We start from the raw sequence: 22,245 nt of genomic DNA on the forward strand, positions 1-22,245 counted from the left end.
CTGGAGTACAGGCGCTTTTCGAGGGGCTCAGATCAGTGCAGAGGGATCTGGTACGCGCTCTGCCCGCAGCACCTGCCGGCGTCTCTCCAACTGTTCCCGCTGCCGACTCATCGCCACAAGCTCACGTTCCTGTTGCCGTTCAGTCTGGTCATGCTCACGTTCCTGTCATCGCTCAGTCGAGCCAAGCTCATGTTCCTGTCGTCGCTCAGTCGAGCCAAGCTCATGTTCCTGTCATCGCTCAGTCGAGCCAAGCTCACGTTCCTGTCATCGCTCAGTCGAGCCAAGCTCACGTTCCTGTGGCCGCTCAGTCGAGCCAAGCTCACGTTCCTGTCGCCGCTCAGTCGAGCCAAGCTCATGTTCCTGTCGCTGCTCAGTCAGATCCAGCTCATGTTCCAGACGCCATTCAGTCAGGTCCAGCTCATGTTCCAGACGCTATCTCATTGGTCCAAGTCCGAGCCCACGCTACCGCCATGGTTCTCCAGTCTGATTCAGTCCGTACCTGGGCCCCCACTCCTGCTTCAGCCCCGACGGTTGAGGAGATGGAGTTCACATCTGGACGGCGTCAACGAAAGCCGGTTTCCCCTGTCCAGGTCCCAGAGGCCCCGGCCTCTGTAATCAAGCGAACCTCTCCTCCAGCAGAGGGCCTCCTCGTTCCACCAGACGACATCCCCACATCCATCACAGGCATCCCAGACAGCATCTTCCAGAGGATCCGTTCGATATGTGCATCTCCAGTCCTGTTCCTGTTCGCTCATTACATGAACTCCACTGAGGCAACGTCGGACCTGTCATTTCCTGCACCTCAGTCAGCATCAGTTCCTGCGCCTCTCTCTGCACCCAGTCCTGTCTTGGCCTCAGTACAGCCACCTGGCCACGCCCAAGCTTCAGCTCAGCCACGTCACGCTCCAGCTCCAGCTCAGGAGAGGTCATTGCAGTCCCTGTCGACCTCCCCGAAGAGGTCATTGCAGTCCCTGTCGGCCTCCCTGAAGAGGTCGCTCTTGCTCCAGTCCCTGTTGGCCTCCCTGAAGAGGTCGCTCTTGCTCTAGTCCCTGTCGGCCTCCCTGAAGAGGTCGCTCTTGCTCCAGTCCCTGTCGGCCTCCCTGAAGAGGTCGCTCTTGCTCTAGTCCCTGTCGGCCTCCCTGAAGAGGTCGCTCTTGCTCCAGTCCCTGTCGGCCTCCCTGAAGAGGTCGCTCCTGTCCCAGCTCTTGTCGGCCCCGAAGCGGGCGTTCCTGTCCCAGTTACTGTCGGCCCCGAAGCGGTCGTTCCTGTCCCAGTTACTGTCGGCCTCGAAGCGGTCGTTCCTGCTACTGCTCCTGTCGACCCCGAAGAGGTCGCTCATGCTCCTGTCGACCCCGAAAAGGTTGCTCATGGTCCTGTCAACCCAGAAGAGGTCGCTCATGCTCCAATCGACCATGAAGAGGTCGCTCATGCTCCAGTCGACCATGAAGAGGTCGCTCATGCTCCTGTCGACCATGAAGAGGTCGCTCATGCTCCTGTTGACCATGAAGAGGTCGCTCATGCTCCTGTCGACCATGAAGAGGTCGCTCCTGCTCTAGTTCTTGTCGGCCCTCCTGAGGTTGTTCCTGCTCCAGTTACTGTCGGCCCTCCTGAGGTCGCTCCTGCTCTAGTTCCTGTCAGCCCTCCTGAGGTTGCTCCTGCTCCAGTTCCTGTCAGCCCTCCTAAAGGGGCCGCTCCCGTCTTGGCAGCAGGGTCTGTGGCTCCAAACCCTCTGTTTCTCTCTGTGCAGGTGTCAACTCTGAAGAATGTGGGAGTGCGCAGGTGACCACAGCTGAGTTCTCCTCTGGGGGTCCAGTCTTCGGTGGACTGGAGGCGGCCGCTCCGCTACTGGTTCCAGTGTCTGTTGCCCCTTTGTGTTCAGGTGCAGCTCCTAGCGGTCGGGTCCCGACCACATCTGCTTCTGGTCCTGTTGGCCCGGATCCGGCTACGTCTGTCCCAGCTCCTGGTGGTCCGGCACCGACTACAACCACAACCTCGTCTCTGGTTCTGGTCCCACATTTGTCCTGCCCCTTGGGTCCGGCATTCCGCCGGCTTATGTCTCGTCTGCCTGATGGGTGGTCTCGCCCTGGGCGCATCCTGTGGCAGGGATGGCACTGCCTCCTGCGTCCTTAGCCACCTCGGCTGTCCGGTTCCGGAGGCAACTCCCTGCCCGGAGGTCGTCGTCTCCTGCCGCGGCGCTGGCGCGGCCTCTGCTGACCGTTGCGCCTCCTCAGTCTCCTGGAGCGTCGCCCGCCTGGAGAGTTCCAGCGCGTGCATTGGGCTCCCTTCGTGGTCAGGCAGGCAATGGTCATTGTGTATGACCATTGCCTGCCTGACTACGTTCTTATTAAAACACTGTTTTTTTTCGAGCCACGCTGTGCATTTGGGTCCTTCCACCATTGTGCCATTGTAACAGCAATGAGCCGAACCATTCTCGGCAGTGCCTCCGCACAATCTCTCCCAACCGTGACATTATTTTCCAGTACCCACTCGGTCCAGCAGGCGGTGCTGATAGAGTCTGGTGCGGACACCAGCCTTGTTCTAGGACACACCTGGTTAAGGAGACACAATCCCACGTTGGACTGGAGGAGCGGAGAGGTGCGTGAATGAGACCCGGAGTGTCGGAACACCTGCTTTGAGCCAGAGGACCCACAGAGGGTGACGGGTACGGAAGGAGGAGAGGAGGCAGACCTTACCGGCGTTCCTGATTGCTACCATGACCTACGTATGGTGTTTAGCAAGGTTAGAGCCACATCTCTCCCACCACACAGGAAAGGGAATATTTGGATTCAGCGCTAGCGTCAGGGATCATACGGCCTTCCTCGTCACCCACCGGAGCGCGGTTCTTCTTTGTGGGTAGAAAGGATGGGTCGCTAAGGCCATGCATAGACTATCGAGGGCTGAATAACATATTATATATATAATAACACCATTCGAGATTCTTACCCACTGCCATTGTTGTCATCTGCCTTTGAGTTACTTTCAGTGGCCACCTGCTTCAACAAGTTAGATCTCCGCAATGTACCACCTGGTGCGCATTTGCGAGGGCGACGAGTGGAAGATGCACCCAATGGATGTTGTGAGTATTCTCCCAACCTCAGAGGGCGGCACTGAGCAGCTGTTTCCTTCCGGGATCATCATTACTGGGGGACTATTTAAGTGGAGGATGGAGACTCCTCCAGTTGTCAGTGTGTCATGGTGGACTCTCTGTTCTGGCTTCCTGTATGACGGTTGGTTTTGTTTAGTTTGGATTGTGAACAGCCCTTCTACTCCTAATTTGGCTATGTTTGTAGAGAGGTGTAGAGCCTGACTCTGTAGTTTGTGAAAGCCTTGTTACTCTTTTATATTTTATATTTTTATATTTTATAATTTATATTTTACCTACTCAGTGCAGTGACCTATTGTGTCCTGATTTTGTTTTGTAGATACTTCTGTTTAGCGTTATTCCTCTGTTTAGTTTGTTTGGTCCTGCTTCGCAGTGCTCCTCAGTTTAGTTGGTGAACCTTTTGCCTACTCTGTAGTGACCCTCTGTTTTGTGTAGTAATAATAAATATCGTTTTGTATTCTGCCATCCTCGCCTGTTACTGCTTGTGGGTTCTGTCCTGTTTGGTCTTGGGGGTGTTTGTAACAATGGACACTATGAGTGCTTGGAGTGCTTGGACGTACGTCGCCGCCTGTCCAACCTGCGCCATGGGTAAAGTTTCTCACCAGCATCCAGCGGGGTTGTGTTAGGGAAATTGTTAGTTCCCTTCGTAAATCTTAAATAAAGCAGACACAATCAGTTGAGACCTTCTTCAGGATTTTACTTGCAAGGAGTGAGCAGTTTACAGCAAAGGCAACTTCCTCTCACTGAAGAGAAGACAGGGATTCAGCTCATAATATGTATTGCATTCTGGGAGGTCACACAGTACGTGGGAAATATTTCCTGCACAAAGCAAGCATTGGGCACATCAGATAAGGATGCTACACACTGGTACTCCCTATTTCTTGCAGAGCAGAAGGGAGGAAACTTCAAGGCTATAGCACAGCTAACAAGGCTTGAGCAGATCAGCAAAATAAATTCCAACAATGTTTCAATGATTAAATGCAGTATTTCTCCAACATTTCCCTCCTGTTTAACATTGAAACATATATTAGACAATCATGCATACATCAGAACAGCACAACTTCTTTTGATTTTCAGTGCAGTCATCATAAAACATGAAATAAATGTTGCAACGTCGTAGGCAGGGTCTAAAGCACAGAAGCACAATATTTACAGCTTAGCGTCCATTTCCGTCGACATCGTGGAGGTTCTCTTCACAGTTATCAAGCTTTAAAGGTGTATAGTGTATTTGTTGAGAGTGCATGACTGCGCACACCCTGAGAAGGCCGTGATTCACCAGCCTGATGATCATGGCCCTCAAACAGGGAATTACGCACAACACAATCAGCATCAGAACCAAAAGAATCAGTAGAATCGTTCCAAAAATCTTCATCATAATGTCAGTCCATGTGCCAGACCTAAACCAATCAAACCAGGATTTGTCTTTCACTACATCAGCCGCCTGCACATTGGATATGTGCTGTAGGTCACGGAGTGCCTGTTGGGTGACCTTTGCGTCTTGGTCGTCTCCTGGAATGTATGTGCAGCACTTGGGGCCCACTATTGCACACACTCCACCTTGGCTTGCAGTGAGCAGATCTAACACCAGGCGGTCCTGTAACTCACGGAGTGTTAGGGCGGTGAGACGACGATCTATACTGGCAAGGGCCGTTACCGTGACATTGAAGAACAGGGTCATGCGGTAATTTATGGTTTCAACTCTGATTTTTCCTACCCCCAACCATGGAAATAGGGATAGTGCCACTTTCTGGCCTGTAGTCCAGAGCTTCTTGTCCATGGGGACAACTGATCCCCAGATCCGATCACTTTCCTTCAGATCAATCTCTCGCTTCCGTATCCGTCCCTTGGAAGTCATCTGCTGTGGTGTTATCACGTAGGAGCCATCTGAAACATAAACAGGGGCACAGCGTCCTACCCAATTGGGTGGAAGATGCACATAGATTGTGTGCCCACAAACATAATTGATTTCAGACTGTGGGAGAGTCCCCATGAAATCAGGACCATCATAATAAGAGACACACTGAACTCCCTTTGGTGCCTCAGAAATGTTGAAATGGGTGGCACTACGAGTGCAAGGCATCTTCACAGTCTGGCAGTGTTTCAGGGGAACTTCCCCTACTGAGATGGCTAAATCCTTATTCTTTAAAAGAGAAAAGCTGCTGCTCTGGAAACAGTGTCCCTTGAACTGAGGAGGAAAAGGAACATGATCAAATAAGGTGTCTGTGGAGAAGTTGGCACTCAAAAACCGTGTATAATTATGACCCTGGTATGGAGGAGGACGTGGAACTAGTCCTTTCGTTTGACCTCGGAAAGAGGCATAGAAAGCATCAGGTGACACCAGTGAACGTAAAGTGTCTGGATATAATTGCTCTCGCTGTGGGTCTACAGGCTGAATTTGTACATCGGGGTTCGCAACAGATTTTGGCATGTTTCCACACACATAACAGCCACTTTCAGTAAAATTATGAGTGCTCTGTTTAGCAAGAAACTTCATGTAACGATACCACGAGTTAGTGTGATACTGGTCAGGAGGTCTCTCCTCATCCTGGATGAGGTCAGGGAGTGGCCTAGCATCAATCAACAGTACAAGGGCAGTTAGTACAACTCCCATGGCTGGACAGTGTCCCCTCATAGTATCTCCTTATGAGAATGTGTGAGAGAAGTGTACAGCTGGTTTCTTCACTGCCGTTGAGACGACCAGTGCTCTAAATGCTGCTGACCCCCTTTGTAGGCAGACTTTTCCCCTCCCTCAGTTGGGTTTTTTCTCACGGACAATACTACTCGGTTGCCTGTACCTGTTGTCTTTTGCAGTGTGTGTTGTGTATCCACCGGGAGATGCCTTCGACTTTGCAGGCTGTAGGTGTCGTCAGCGTCACTCTGTGTGGGCCTTCCATCGGGGTGGGGTCCAGTTCTTGCACTTTATGACTTTGATGAACACCCAGTCACCAACCTGCAATGGTCCCTCCTGTGGACAAGGCATGTCTTGAGAAGCATTTTCAGAAAAACATTTCTTGTGATGTTTTAACACCTTTGACATATGGAAGGCATTGGAAGGGTTGTTAAATTGGTTTGTCAAATATTTCCTTGAGGGTTATATTTAGCGCATGTGATACATCAGGAACAAATTTTTTAGAATAATTTGTAAATGCATAAGCAGTATAGTATTTGTTTTTTATCCATACCATCCCCCCGTTGAGACATGGCAAGGCCCACGTCTCAATATTGCTGCTCCTTTATAGAGGGATGTTGGTAGGACAGGTTCCCCTCGTCAAACATAGTAATAACTTTTCAGCAGTTTGTCCTTTGAGTCCATTTTTCTTTTCACTTTTGAGAGTGCAGTGTATCAAATGGCTATTTTTGCTGGTAGTTGTACTGCTTTTAACAAATTTTTCATTAAATCACCTTCATTATAGTCTTTCCCGTTGATGTCATCATGCCTCTATTTTCCCATTGACTGGTAAATATATGAATAGTTCATTGTGCGTATCTGCTATCAGTATCGATGGTAACTATCTGACCTGAGTTTGCATGCCTTAGTCAGTGCAATTATTCCTGCTGCTTGTGCTCTGTAGTGTGGGGGTAGCGGTTCTGCTTTCAAGGTCTCACTATCAGTCAGAACCACACAGCCACTTTGCGTTTTTTTTTTGTTTCAGACTTTGTGCTTGGTCCATCCACAAAGACAAATACAGAACCAGGTATTGGGTTTTCCTGTAAATTTGGTCTAGGTTCTCTACTTTTAAAAACTCTATTTAGATCAATTTTTGTCCACTTTGTTCTAAATATTTAAGTTCTTTCTTCAACAGTTGCAGTTTGTTTTTACTGACCTTGTGACTGTTCTCTGGCCGAAATGAAAGAAGTGCTACAGTATCTTTCCTGCATTCTTCTTCAGTCTGTGACGCTACCAGAACATCATCTGCGTACAGTAATATCTGACTACTGTGTGGGGGTGTAATTTCAGCAAAATTTGCTGGCATACACTAGTCGGAAACTAGTCGGGCTTTTACAATAACCTTATTGTAGCCTGGTGTACATGCATCGCTGACCTTTGTAAATAAGCGCAAACCAAAATTGTGAACCTGGGGGAACTGGGATGCTACAAAAGGCATTATTAATAATGTGTTGCAAGCATTCTTCATTGCAGTTAGCTGTGAGCATTTCTGAGTCTAAGCATAGCAAGCATTCTTCATTGCTGTTAGCTGTGACATCATCAGTGAGTGCATCTGCGTGTGCGTGTGTGTGTGTATCTTCATTGTGGAGTGTGTCAGTGCATTCACCTCCCTCCTCAGTGTTATCTACACTGGTACTGGAACCCCATCGGCCTCTCGCCCATCACTTTGCCCCAGCAGAATCATTCTGTGGACAGTCAGCTGGTCTGTGGCCTCAGCCGTGCAGTATGGGCTGCGTCTCTCTGCCAAACCTAAAGCACGCTGTTGCTGATTGTTGATTTCCTCTAAGGTGGGCTGTGGGCACAGTCTGGGTTTTCCAGTTCAGAGCTATTCTCTTTCACACCGTCATTGAGCTGTATTCACACTTTTATTTTGGATTCCAATCATAAACTCTGTTAACAACCTTGTGCAGGTTTTCCTTTTTGACAAATATGGTTAGGGTAATTTGTGGGTAATCATGCAGTCTTACACATAAGTCAGTGCCAATAGCATCCTTCACTGTCTACAGCAAACATTGTTGCTTTTGCTTCATTTCATTGATTTGTATTCAATATCCGAACATAGACTGTTGGTTTCATACATCACAAAGTATTTTAACAATAAGGAATTATAACAGAATGTTAATATTCGTGCACCACTTCCACAACGTTCCATCTAATTAATCAATGAGCTTGTTCTTTCCTATATTTTAATTGACGCATGCCTTTATATTTATATTTAAGCACATCAATTATATTATTATTGTATTATAGGCTATTTTTATATTAATATAAAACAATTATTAAATAATATCTATTATATAGTTTCTATTATATTTCTATCATTTCATTAATATTTTTTATGTCTACACTTAATTTGTTCCATACTTATACACCCCTTTAGTGTTTATTTTTAATTCAAAATTTTGTTGTGCATATAGCATGAATTTTTAACTGGTCCCTTTATTATATTCCCCATCTTGTTCTTTTAACTGTTTCAGTTATCACAGTGTAACAATCCACGTCTGGACTGAGGTAACCTGACCTACATGTGAACTTAACTCCCTCCTTTGAAGAGCCCCTACGTCCCTTTCAGTCCCCAGAGATAAGGGACCCTGAATCTTTCTCCACAACAGGAGACTGGCTTCTATCACCACAGGCACCAATTGACGCCAACATCTCAAAGGTCCATATCAAAGAACCATGAGTCCACTTTGTTGATCTACCTGTAAATCCCTCAGGATTCTACCTCTGCTTATCATGCCAAAAGGAGAGGCTGTCACATTTATCACCAAGAAGCTGTCTCTCCCAGAACTGGGACCACCAGCCATAAAATGTGGAATGTGCTCATCAAAGAGAATGAGAGACTTCATTTGGACACAGGTTCTGGTTCAGATGCACCAGAACTTTCAACTTCCATGAAACTGGTGTCATTGTATTCTGTGGACAAAATGTTTTCATTTGATATTAGATTGGTTTCTGTGTGATGTTCAATGCCTGATCTACAGATTTGCCAGGAAATTCTTAAAGTACAAAGGGACTTCAACTCATCACCATGCTCTCCTTTGTGTGTAGGCACAAAGTTGAAATAGAGAGACTCACCTTTACTTCTTTTAATCTGTGCAACATACACATGGACTATTTCCACCAGCTACAATTCGGTATCCTCATTATTGTATCACATTTTTAAGTGTTACAATTGTTTAATTAGTAATGTCCAGATTAGGTCATTTATAATTTGATTTTGCTTGCATTTATTATCCGTGTATGTTTTAGTGTTTACTGAGTGTTACATAAGACAAGACCAGGCATCATGAATAACATTTAATTTGTTACAGCGTTTTAAGGGACCACATATAAGACCTTAATATTCTATGCATTTAATATTGCTGTTAACCATTCTGACTTCTCTGCTTATTTGAGTGTCAAAGTGATCATTACATGTTTATTGTGTTATGGTGTGATGGAACTTTGAGCTTGATGAAAAGAGAAGAGCTTAGTTATCCCAGATTTAGGAGCGATCCAAATCAAATAGTTTGATTCCTGATCTGAAGAGGTGGAACTCTTCACCACTGGCTGAAGTCATTTCTCCGCCCTGCAGTGACCACTGCCCCAGAGGTATTTAAACCAGTGACACCCTAGTGGAATCGGATTTCCCTCTATCTTCAAATCTTTTTCACTTTTTCCTTTTTGCGTCGCATTACTTTTCTTTAATTTTCCTTTGTCCTTAAATTTTGTAAACCTAAGTTAAACTTAGAGACACGAACGAACAACGATTTTTGTAACGTTAGAAAGTCATCAAGAAACTCCGCGAAACTGAAACTATTACAACCAGTCCTTAAGTGACTCGCTATTTTTGATCGAACCAATTAAATTAGATTCCAGCCCGTTTGCTTTTTGGGCTAGTTTAGTAGCACTGACGCTTTGCAACACCTTGGAAGTCCAGCCTGGCTGACTGTTACTTCGCTGAACCCGAGCCGTTATCATCAATCGCGGGCGACGATTCCTGGTCCAGAGGCCGTGGCACCTGGACCAGAGAGGGCACGCCTGCTCCACCCACCGGTAACGGGAGACGCTGCACAGCGGCTACAGCTCCAAACTAAGGCAAGACGAACATCTCTAATCCTCTGAGAATTCTGGTGTTTCTCAAAGCGCTAAAATTGAACATTCCAAATTGATTAGTTATCCTTAGATTTGAATTAGTTAGCGGCAAATACTCTTTTCTCTTGATCAAAGCCATCACACACTCAGGTCTTGACCATTCTTTGGGTTTCACTCATTGATTCATTCACTGTTCATCACCTCATTCTGATCGTTCTCTCATTTTCTATTCTGTTTATTTGAGTATTTCCATATTATGTTATTCATATATCCAGTAGTGTTAGATTAATAAAACGTTAAAAGGAGTCTGGTTTTGTGTGCATTGTTCTTCAGATTTAAACAGAGGTCACTGAACCGCGACAAGAATTCACGGCATAAGAGACTGATTTGGTTTTATCACAAGAAGGCGGTTATTGTTGTTCATGAGTGGTAACTCATTGAATTGATATCTGGCTTTGACTAGATTAATACAAGCGTGGTTTCAGCTTTAAAACAAACCTGGTGCCCCAACTTCGAGGTATATTAATGTTTTGCATTAATATCAAACTATTAATAATTTGAATCCGCTACATATTATTGGTGCCCCGTGTGAGGCGCTATTTCATACCTTTGTTTGTCTGAGAACGTTGCGAACCATAGTTCGGTTGAACAGTTGTTGGTGCATTTCTTGTTTGACTTTCGAAAAAGCTTGATCTGAAGCTTAGTTGGTTTACAATAAAACGAGTGGACACGGCCGTGCGCTGTGGAGTGTTGTTGTTTAAGTCCGCGCCGCGCAAGTCCTCCAGCCGAGAGGGGTAACCTGACCTACATGTGAACTTAACTCCCTCCTTTGAAGAGCCCCTACGTCCCTTTCAGTCCCCAGAGATAAGGGACCCTGAATCTTTCTCCACAACAGGAGACTGGCTTCTATCACCACAGGCACCAATTGACGCCAACATCTCAAAGGTCCATATCAGAGAACCATGAGTCCACTTTGTTGATCTACCTGTAAATCCCTCAGGATTCTACCTCTGCTTATCATGCCAAAAGGAGAGGCTGTCACATTTATCACCAAGAAGCTGTCTCTCCCAGAACTGGGACCACCAGCCATAAAATGTGGAATGTGCTCATCAAAGAGAATGAGAGACTTCATTTGGACACAGGTTCTGGTTCAGATGCACCAGAACTTTCAACTTCCATAAAACTGGTGTCATTGTATTCTGTGGACAAAATGTTTTCATTTGATATTAGATTGGTTTCTGTGTGATGTTCAATGCCTGATCTACAGATTTGCCAGGAAATTCTTAAAGTACAAAGGGACTTCAACTCATCACCATGCTCTCCTTTGTGTGTAGGCACAAAGTTGAAATAGAGAGACTCACCTTTACTTCTTTTAATCTGTGCAACATACACATGGACTATTTCCACCAGCTACAATTCGGTATCCTCATTATTGTATCACATTTTTAAGTGTTACAATTGTTTAATTAGTAATGTCCAGATTAGGTCATTTATAATTTGATTTTGCTTGCATTTATTATCCGTGTATGTTTTAGTGTTTACTGAGTGTTACATAAGACAAGACCAGGCATCATGAATAACATTTAATTTGTTACAGCGTTTTAAGGGACCACATATAAGACCTTAATATTCTATGCATTTAATATTGCTGTTAACCATTCTGACTTCTCTGCTTATTTGAGTGTCAAACTGATCATTACATGTTTATTGTGTTATGGTGTGATGGAACTTTGAGCTTGATGAAAAGAGAAGAGCTTAGTTATCCCAGATTTAGGAGCGATCCAAATCAAATAGTTTGACTCCTGATCTAAAAGAGGTGGAACTCTTCATCACTGGCTGAAGTCATTTCTCCGCCCTGCAGTGACCACTGCCCCAGAGGTATTTAAACCAGTGACACCCTAGTGGAATCGGATTTCCCTCTATCTTCAAATCTTTTTCACTTTTTCCTTTTTGCGTCGCATTACTTTTCTTTAATTTTCCTTTGTCCTTAAATTTTGTAAACCTAAGTTAAACTTAGAGACACGAACGAACAACGATTTTTGTAACGTTAGAAAGTCATCAAGAAACTCCGCGAAACTGAAACTATTACAACCAGTCCTTAAGTGACTCGCTATTTTTGATCGAACCAATTAAATTAGATTCCAGCCCGTTTGCTTTTTGGGCTAGTTTAGTAGCACTGACGCTTTGCAACACCTTGGAAGTCCAGCCTGGCTGACTGTTACTTCGCTGAACCCGAGCCGTCATCATCACCGCGGGCGACGATTCCTGGTCCAGAGGCCGTGGCACCTGGACCAGAGAGGGCACGCCTGCTCCACCCACCGGTAACGGGAGACGCTGCACAGCGGCTACAGCTCCAAACTAAGGCAAGACGAACATCTCTAATCCTCTGAGAATTCTGGTGTTTCTCAAAGCGCTAAAATTGAACATTCCAAATTGATTAGTTATCCTTAGATTTGAATTAGTTAGCGGCAAATACTCTTTTCTCTTGATCAAAGCCATCACACACTCAGGTCTTGACCATTCTTTGGGTTTCACTCATTGATTCATTCACTGTTCATCATCTCATTCTGATCGTTCTCTCATTTTCTATTCTGTTTATTTGAGTATTTCCATATTATGTTATTCATATATCCAGTAGTGTTAGATTAATAAAACGTTAAAAGGAGTCTGGTTTTGTGTGCATTGTTCTTCAGATTTAAACAGAGGTCACTGAACCGCGACAAGAATTCACGGCATAAGAGACTGATTTGGTTTTATCACAAGAAGGCGGTTATTGTTGTTCATGAGTGGTAACTCATTGAATTGATATCTGGCTTTGACTAGATTAATACAAGCGTGGTTTCAGCTTTAAAACAAACCTGGTGCCCCAACTTCGAGGTATATTAATGTTTTGCATTAATATCAAACTATTAATAATTTGAATCCGCTACATATTATTGGTGCCCCGTGTGAGGCGCTATTTCATACCTTTGTTTGTCTGAGAACGTTGCGAACCATAGTTCGGTTGAACAGTTGTTGGTGCATTTCTTGTTTGACTTTCGAAAAAGCTTGATCTGAAGCTTAGTTGGTTTACAATAAAACGAGTGGACACGGCCGTGCGCTGTGGAGTGTTGTTGTTTAAGTCCGCGCCGCGCAAGTCCTCCAGCCGAGAGGGGCGCGCAGATAATTAAGCGTTGCTGACGAAGTCAGAAATACGCAGAAGAAGAATATTGTTTTGATTGAAGCGTGTTTGCAAACATTGTTATAACTGAGCGTCGCCGTACGCTTGTGTGAAATTAAAGGCCTTGTTGGCGAGTTCCTTGGTTGCTGCGTGTTCCAGAACTACGGGCTGCGCCCTGGATTAAGTCGATTCTCTGCGTGTTCCAGTTAATTCACCTCTGATCCAGACCTTCCCTTTAGAGCAGCTGGACTAGCTACCCAGCTCCCTATAAACTGTTCAAATAAACCGTTTGACAGGGGAAGAGTGACGTTTATTGCGCATTATCTTGGTGAGTCATACGGACTCTATTGTTATTGAAGAAAACCGGTTAAAATAGTGAAAACGTTGAAGTTGCCCACTGTGCAATGCCAAGTGGGAAATAAATGATCCAAAGTTGTTAAGACTTGATACTGTTGAGTTCAAACGTTGAACTGTTGCTGGGCCTTGGAGCCCAAAGCGTGTAGCCGCCGTGCTAAACTTAAGTGTATGAACTAAGTGCTCTGACCTGCAGCCAGAGCGCGACTGACCTAAAACTTTACCTGCAGCGAGCGCCTTTCAAGGGGCGTGCCCAAAAGTTGTCGGTGCTGACGTCATCGTCTTACAGCGCCTCCCAGTCGAGAGCGCCCTGTCGTCCTTAAACGGAATTAAAATCCGAGTGATACTCTCTGCCTCCACCCAGTGGCCGATTTGGTTAACTGAGTCACAAAGCAGGAATTCCAGCAGAGTAGGCCCAAGGCATCTCATAGTTGGACCTAAATAGCCTTAATTGTTAACAAACGTTGTTTTGCTTATGACTAGTCACAATTAATCCTATTTACTCACTTTGGATTGAATCATACATTGTATGACTTTAATGAGGTTTTTTTTGTGAAGTTAAAATTAATGCATAGGTAACTGCTGATCTTTGAATATAGACTGCAATTGCTTTGATATTGCAAACTATTATTGAATTTTTTTTGAGTGGGCTAAATTACCTTTGCATTTTTAGCTTTTAGCTTATTCTATTTGATTGATTTTTACCTGTTATCTTTGATTGCCATATGGTGTATAAAATTTTTTTAGAAATAACTTCCATAAAAACAATTTAATTCCTTTGATCTACTGTAGTTAAAGAAACGAATTTAAATAATTGATGAGCTGACCCAAGCTTTTGTTCCTGGATACATCCAGGGATCTACGGTGAAGGAACTTGACAACCTGTTAACAGACTTCACTGCTGACGCCCTAACCCAGTCCTTGAACGAAAAGGATAAGATAACAATGCTGGAACGGATGGCCATGATAATGTCCATCCAGTTAAAACAAACACACCTACTACTAGAGAAGGAACGACTAATCCAACACTTGCGCCATCAATTGGTTGTTGCTGAAAACAAGACATGCGAAACGAAACGCCTCCAAGAAAAACATGAGAAAGAATTAGCTAAGGATAGAAGAGGTCCTGATTATTCTTTTGAAATAGGGAAGACACACACTTCCCATGATGCCTTTTACCAGCAAACAAAAAGGGACGCAATCCCTCCCAAGGAGGAGGAGCCGCCACTTGCCGTGCTCCATTCATACTTCCCAACTGAACCACTGAGAGCAGAATATTCGCACAGAAGCTCATCACCAGTGGTTGCAAACACATTGCCTCCTTCCCCTCTAGGTCAAAACACACCACAAAGACCTTCTATGAGAGATTTGGATAAAATAGCACGCAACATCATGCGCTTTGATCCTAGTCCTGGTGGTTCTCATGATACCACCGGCTACTTAAAGGACATCAGCTTTTACCTGCAAAGGTATCCACAGTCTACAACCCATGATAAGTTATATCTTATCAAATTAACCTCGAGTCGTGATGTTAGCAATTTCATTGAACGACAACCCAGCATAATCAGAGATGATTATGACCTGCTATGCGATGCTCTAGAGCGGGAATACAGTGATACTGTCTCCCAATCTGGACTTAATGCAGCTATTGCTATTAAGCAAGCCCGACATGAAGATCCTCAGGCGTACTACCGACGCCTTCTTCGAGCCTACTTCGGCTCTAGAAATGAACCAGGAATGGAGGAAGACCTGAACTTCAAAACACTTTTTATCAAAAACCTCCATCCTGCTACCTGCAGTCATCTTGGCATTTCAGCAAATCCACGCAACTCCACCAGCCAACACCTACGTGAACTGGCATCGTTGGGGTTTGCAAAACATGAAGAGATTAATCCAAAGAATCCTGAGCCGAGTACTGTGTTCAACATTGACACCAAACATTTGCCTCTGAGATTAGAAGGAGCCTATGATGGTGGCTCAAAGGACACCGAAAGAACTCCCTGGAGATCTCATTGACCTCAAGATAGTCATGAACCATACAGGTTTCAGAAAACTAACCCATGGCGTAGCCACCCCAAGCCATCTTGGTCTGACAGAAGGCCAAATTCTATGAGGTATGAAAGGGAACATCCTTCATCTGCTTCCTTTAAAGATTAACCTAACCCTCAGCACAGAAGTGACTTCCGGATGCAAAGGGGGGACATAGGTGAACAACCACACGCACAGAACAGTTACCATCGAGTTTACATATCTCCTGGTCCTCCTTGGTGCAAATCCTCTAAGAAGGAGAATAGAAATGGTTATGTGGAGAACAGAAATACCCCACATGAGCCCCACTTTGACGCCTCGGGCCTCAATGAAAAGGACTTGGAGACACTTGAACAAGTTGCCCAAGACCTCAGAGAGAAAAAGAATAGGAAAGCCGATGTTTTGTCACTGACAGCTGTACAGCCAGATCCTCAGCTAGATCTGATTATTCAGAAAGAACTTTCACTAAGCCCTACAGGGACTGGGCCACTCACACATTCCAGCCCAAACACCACAGGTGTGGCTGAGAAACCAGAGTCTTCCAGTCCAGTCTTGGTAGTTCAGCTGGACTCTAATGAGTCACCCAAAGATGATGATCCGCTCATTCCAGGTGACCCGCCCTCCTTACAATTTCTTGGGAACATCACTAAAAAGGGGGTTGCACGAAAACCTCACTTAGCAGTCACTCTGGAAAACACCTTCAAACAGGAGGCTCTTCTTGACACAGCTTCAGACATCACTTTAATATCTACTGCACTGCTCAACAAACTGACATCAATGATGCAGCAAACAGGCAAACCGCTTACACTGCATCCATGCTCCCTGAAGATTCAACCTTACGCCCCTACAGGGACCATTCTTACAGCCATGCCTTTCTTCCATATGTCTATTGGTCCAATGAAGTTTGTTCATCCAGTATACGTGTCATCCCTGGAAACGGTTCCTCTATTGATAGGCCAAGACCTACTCAACCGCTTGGAACCAGTAATAGACCTCAAGCATTCCAGAATCTGGGCACAAGTCCGTGACCCTGTGCCCCTCCCGCACAACCAGCCCACAGAGGTCCAATGCTGCACCCTTACCGCTGTGGCGCCCTCCGACCCCACTAATCAGGCTGATACATTGACCAAACAAGGCGCCATCCTAGGCCTGCCTGGACATTCGATCCAGAACTGGTTGGAACAATTTTACGGCATTTGCAAGTCATTGTGCTTTATCATGTACCTACTATCATATGGCTCCGACGCCCTCACTCTCTTTTGGTCGTGGTGCCTCATTGCCACAGGGGGGTAATGATGATGTAGGCCCATGACCCTCCACGCGCAAAACACAGATGAATCAAAACTACATGAACACTCTTCAACAAGTGGCATACAGGCCACATAGGAAGAACGATCTAACAGATTATAACCAGAAAGCTTCCCACCAAAAGTTCCCAAGTGGGGGACAAGCCCACCAAAGAACCCAAATTAATTCATTAGTGGTCATTGTGTTGTTTTGTTGTTTGATTTTGTGAACTATGTACTAAGTGGGGGACACGCAGACAATCCATCAAAGTTGATTAAAGGATGATAATGATATGACATGCTACCATCTTTGATCTGAACAATATGAACAATGTTGAAATTTCTGACTTCCTCAGTAAACACGTGCTGGAGCTGGATGAAAGTACTCTTACTAGAATTGAATACGAAGGCGCTCAGACCTGAGATGTAGCTCCCATTGACAATGTACTGAAAGAGATTGCCTCCCAGGAAGCAACTCCAATTAGGCCCCTGACCCACGCCTGGTCTACTGCCGATACTGTTCTAGTTGTGGCCGTAAGCTTAGGTTACCTGCTGACGTTCGGAATAGCCTATCTCTACCTTGGTCACACCCGAAAGCTCAAAGAAGACATTGCTCAATGCACCACTCGCTTAAGTAATATGGTGAAGAAGAAAAGAACCCAGGAAGGTGACGATGACACAGAACCAGAACCCTCCGAGCTTATAGAGTTAGAACTCTAGAGACCTAAAAGAAAGTTTCTTTCCCTTCTCCTCCTTTTCTTTCTTAAACTTCTCTCCTCCCACCTGCATACACACATACATATAGGTAACAAAGGAACCCACCTTAGTCAGTAGGAACCTGACTAATTGATTATAGCATGTAATGGCAGATTTGTTTGTTTTACTAGACCTAATGTTATTTTTTTACTAGGCTCATTTGTTGGCCCTCTTTTGCCAGATATTTTTCCTTTTGATTTAGAAGTTTCTTTACTACTAGTTAACTGAAATGTTGCTAGGTAACAACCATTGGTTAGAAGGTTATTAGTACTGAGTCCCACTCTTTCACAATAGTTCCTTTGACGTCCCATAGTCATAGGACAGGTTTTCCCCTTCGATTTTATAAGGGGATACAAAAAAAAAAAGTAGAGAAGCACCAGTCTACTCATGGGATTAGAATGTTCCACAGGTTCCTGTCTGCCATTCGTGGATGCCTGGAAGTACCTCACGATGATCTCCATCTTCATTCGATCAGCATGAGCTAAGTGGGGGAATATGTAGCAATCCACGTCTGGACTGAGGTAACCTGACCTACATGTGAACTTAACTCCCTCCTTTGAAGAGCCCCTACGTCCCTTTCAGTCCCCAGAGATAAGGGACCCTGAATCTTTCTCCACAACAGGAGACTGGCTTCTATCACCACAGGCACCAATTGACGCCAACATCTCAAAGGTCCATATCAAAGAACCATGAGTCCACTTTGTTGATCTACCTGTAAATCCCTCAGGATTCTACCTCTGCTTATCATGCCAAAATGAGAGGCTGTCACATTTATCACCAAGAAGCTGTCTCTCCCAGAACTGGGACCACCAGCCATAAAATGTGGAATGTGCTCACCAAAGAGAATGAGAGACTTCATTTGGACACAAGTTCTGGTTCAGAAGCACCAGAACTTTCAACTTCCATGAAACTGATGTCATTGTATTCTGTGGACAAAATGTTTTCATTTGATATTAGATTGGTTTCTGTGTGATGTTCAATGCCTGATCTACAGATTTGCCAGGAAATTCTTAAAGTACAAAGGGACTTCAACTCATCACCATGCTCTCCTTTGTGTGTAGGCACAAAGTTGAAATAGAGAGACTCACCTTTACTTCTTTTAATCTGTGCAACATACACATGGACTATTTCCACCAGCTACAATTCGGTATCCTCATTATTGTATCACATTTTTAAGTGTTACAATTGTTTAATTAGTAATGTCCAGATTAGGTCATTTATAATTTGATTTTGCTTGCATTTATTATCCGTGTATGTTTTAGTGTTTACTGGGTGTTACATAAGACAAGACCAGGCATCATGAATAACATTTAATTTGTTACAGCGTTTTAAGGGACCACATATAAGACCTTAATATTCTATGCATTTAATATTGCTGTTAACCATTCTGACTTCTCTGCTTATTTGAGTGTCAAAGTGATCATTACATGTTTATTGTGTTATGGTGTGATGGAACTTTGAGCTTGATGAAAAGAGAAGAGCTTAGTTATCCCAGATTTAGGAGCGATCCAAATCAAATAGTTTGTCTCCTGATCTAAAAGAGGTGGAACTCTTCACCACTGGCTGAAGTCATTTCTCCGCCCTGCAGTGACCACTGCCCCAGAGGTATTTAAACCAGTGACACCCTAGTGGAATCGGATTTCCCTCTATCTTCAAATCTTTTTCACTTTTTCCTTTTTGCGTCGCATTACTTTTCTTTAATTTTCCTTTGTTCTTAAATTTTGTAAACCTAAGTTAAACTTAGAGACACGAACGAACAACGATTTTTGTAACGTTAGAAAGTCATCAAGAAACTCCGCGAAACTGAAACTATTACAACCAGTCCTTAAGTGACTCGCTATTTTTGATCGAACCAATTAAATTAGATTCCAGCCCGTTTGCTTTTTGGGCTAGTTTAGTAGCACTGACGCTTTGCAACACCTTGGAAGTCCAGCCTGGCTGACTGTTACTTCGCTGACCCCGAGCCGTCATCATCACCGCGGGCGACGATTCTTGGCCCAGAGGCCGTGGCACCTGGACCAGAGAGGGCACGCCTGCTCCACCCACCGGTAACGGGAGACGCTGCACAGCGGCTACAGCTCCAAACTAAGGCAAGACGAACATCTCTGATCCTCTGAGAAGTCTGGTGATTCTCAAAGCGCTAAAATTGATCATTCCAAATTCATTAGTTATCCTTAGATTTGAATTAGTTAGAGACAAATACTCTTTTCTCTTAATCAAAGTCATCACACACTCAGGTCTTGACCATTCTTTGTGTTTTCACTCATTGATTCATTCACTGTTCATCACCTCATTCTGATCGTTCTCTCATTTTCTATTCTGTTTATTTGAGTATTTCCATATTATGTTATTCATATATCCAGTAGTGTTAGATTAATAAAACGTTAAAAGGAGTCTGGTTTTGTGTGCATTGTTCTTCAGATTTAAACAGAGGTCACTGAACCGCGACAAGAATTCACGGCATAAGAGACTGATTTGGTTTTATCACAAGAAGGCGGTTATTGTTGTTCATGAGTGGTAACTCATTGAATTGATATCTGGCTTTGACTAGATTAATACAAGCGTGGTTTCAGCTTTAAAACAAACCTGGTGCCCCAACTTCGAGGTATATTAATGTTTTGCATTAATATCAAACTATTAATAATTTGAATCCGCTACAACAGTTATTTTATCCATCAAATTTTTAACACAATTCTACTTTTTTAAATTTCCATCAAATCCAAATTTCTTTTTCCACTATGGTAAGTTATGTATATATTATTATAGTCGACTGAGATTGTCTTTTAGACATGTATTTGGAATCACCTTCAAGGTTTTCACCCTTAGTGTTCTTTAATTTGCTTCACTACGAGGATTGAGATCAACGATCAGTCACAGTGTTCACAGAGATCATCGACTGTGCCAAGCTTCTACAGGAACTAGTTTCCTGCGGACACAGCTGTCTGAGCAAACCAACCTCTCAATTTTGATCTCAATCAGACACACAACACAAAAGGTCTCTGAGACTTCCTCTAAGAAGTTAAAATTCACTTAGAGACCGACAAACAATAACACTTATTTATATAGTCTGATTTACTCCAGCTGATCACAGAGTTTACGTTGACACCGTCAGGTTTCCACTCTGCCGCTGCTTCAATCAGACAAACTATCATTAATCTATTTTACGAGGACCCCGTCCTCTTTTACCTCGTGACCTCGTCACGGAACTCTTCTGAAGACCCAGTCTTCTTTTAACTCGTGAGCCACTCACGGAATTTAAGATACCTTAGGATTTACTCTTTTCATACTCGCCTGATCTGTGTCCTGGCTCTGGTTCAGGATCCCGTCACCTCGCCTCGTCGGACCACCAGCCGGCGTCTGATCTGGGCAGGAATTCACCTCCCAGGATTTTCTGCAGGTTCCAAACCTGGCTGTGCACAGACTTCAGTCGCCGACTCGATGTCCCGGCAAAGCGAGGATCTTGGGATCCCGGACGAGCCCCCAATTATGTTAGGGAAATTGTTAGTTCCCTTCGTAAATCTTAAATAAAGCAGACACAATCAGTTGAGACCTTCTTCAGGATTTTACTTGCAAGGAGTGAGCAGTTTACAGCAAAGGCAACTTCCTCTCACTGAAGAGAAGACAGGGATTCAGCTCATAATATGTATTGCATTCTGGGAGGTCACACAATACGTGGGAAATATTTCCTGCACAAAGCAAGCATTGGGCACATCAGATAAGGATGCTACACACTGGTACTCCCTATTTCTTGCAGAGCAGAAGGGAGGAAACTTCAAGGCTATAGCACAGCTAACAAGGCTTGAGCAGATCAGCAAAATAAATTCCAACAATGTTTCAATGATTAAATGCAGTATTTCTCCAACAGGTTGCTCCACGCTCTTCCAGTCCCGGGTTGACCAAGGTTGCACATCGCATTAGATTTTGTAACCGGTCTGCCCTCGTCACAGGGGAAGACGGTGGTTATGACGGTGGTAGACCGGTTCTGAAGTGTGTGCATTTCATTCCCCTGCCCAAATTACCCACTGCTAAACAGACGGCACAGGTGATGTTGGAACAGGTGTTCCGTCTCCATGGCTTTCCCAAGGACATAGTGTCCGACCGGGGTCCCCAATTCATCTCCCGATTTTGTAGGGAGTTCTGCTCACTGGTGGGAGCAGAAGTCAGCTTTTCGTCAGGATACCACCCAGAGTCTAACGGACAGACGGAGCGAGCCAACCAACAGCTAGAAGTGGATTTGCGTCTTCTGGCTTCCAAGAACCCAGGTTCCTGGGTTCAGAAACTGGTCTGGGTAGAGTTTGCACACAATACCCTGCCATGTGCCTCGACCGGTCTAACCCCTTTTCAGTGTGCATAAGGTTTTCAGCCACCCCTATTCCCTGCCTTGGAGGAGGAGGTCCACGTCCCTTCGGCCCACGCCTTGGTCCGCAAATGTCGACAGAAGTGGCTACGGGAGGACCATGTTACAGGCTCAGGCGCGTTACAAGGCGACGGCGGACCGTAAGAGAGCTCCGGGACCAAAGTACGAGGTCGGGGACCAGGTTTGGCTCTCAACCAGGGACCTTCGTTTGCAGGGGCAGCCGCGTAAGTTGGCACCAAAGTTCATTGGCTCGTATACCATAGCCAAAGTTATTAACCCTGTGTCGGTGAGACTATCATTGCCCAGGATCCACCCGACTTTCCACATAAGTCACCTCAAGCCATTCCGGTCATGTCCTTTGGTTCCTCATCATCAATCACCTCCACCACCCCGGGTCGTGGACGGTGCTCCGACATACACAGTCCAAGAGCTCCTGGACTGCAGGCGACAAGGCAG

At 44.9% G+C, this 22,245-nt stretch overlaps 1 protein-coding gene across 1 annotated transcript; it reads right to left on the minus strand.

The window, feature by feature from the left end:
- Positions 1–3,725: 3,725 nt before the first annotated feature.
- Positions 3,726–5,750, minus strand: LOC121202618 (syncytin-2-like). The gene is made up of 2 exons (XM_055512971.1): positions 4,818–5,750; positions 3,726–4,697 (listed from the first exon to the last, which is right to left on the minus strand). Exons 1-2 carry the CDS (start codon positions 5,733–5,735, stop codon positions 4,260–4,262), a joined length of 1,356 nt encoding a protein of 451 aa, XP_055368946.1. The 5' UTR covers positions 5,736–5,750; the 3' UTR covers positions 3,726–4,259.
- Positions 5,751–22,245: the final 16,495 nt, after the last annotated feature.

Source organism: Betta splendens, chromosome 11 (assembly GCF_900634795.4).
Source record: "Betta splendens chromosome 11, fBetSpl5.4, whole genome shotgun sequence".
NCBI classification, from domain to species: Eukaryota; Metazoa; Chordata; class Actinopteri; order Anabantiformes; family Osphronemidae; genus Betta; species Betta splendens.

What these genes read in the sequence shown, in the direction of transcription:
- LOC121202618 (XM_055512971.1), bottom strand. Translation starts at nt 5,735, where the DNA reads ATGAGGGGACACTGTCCAGCCATGGGAGTTGTACTAACTGCCCTTGTA. An exon ending in CCCTATTTCCATGGTTGGGG is followed by an intron (nt 4,698 to 4,817) that starts GTAGGAAAAATC and finishes CGTGAGTTACAG; the next exon opens with GACCGCCTGGTGTTAGATCT.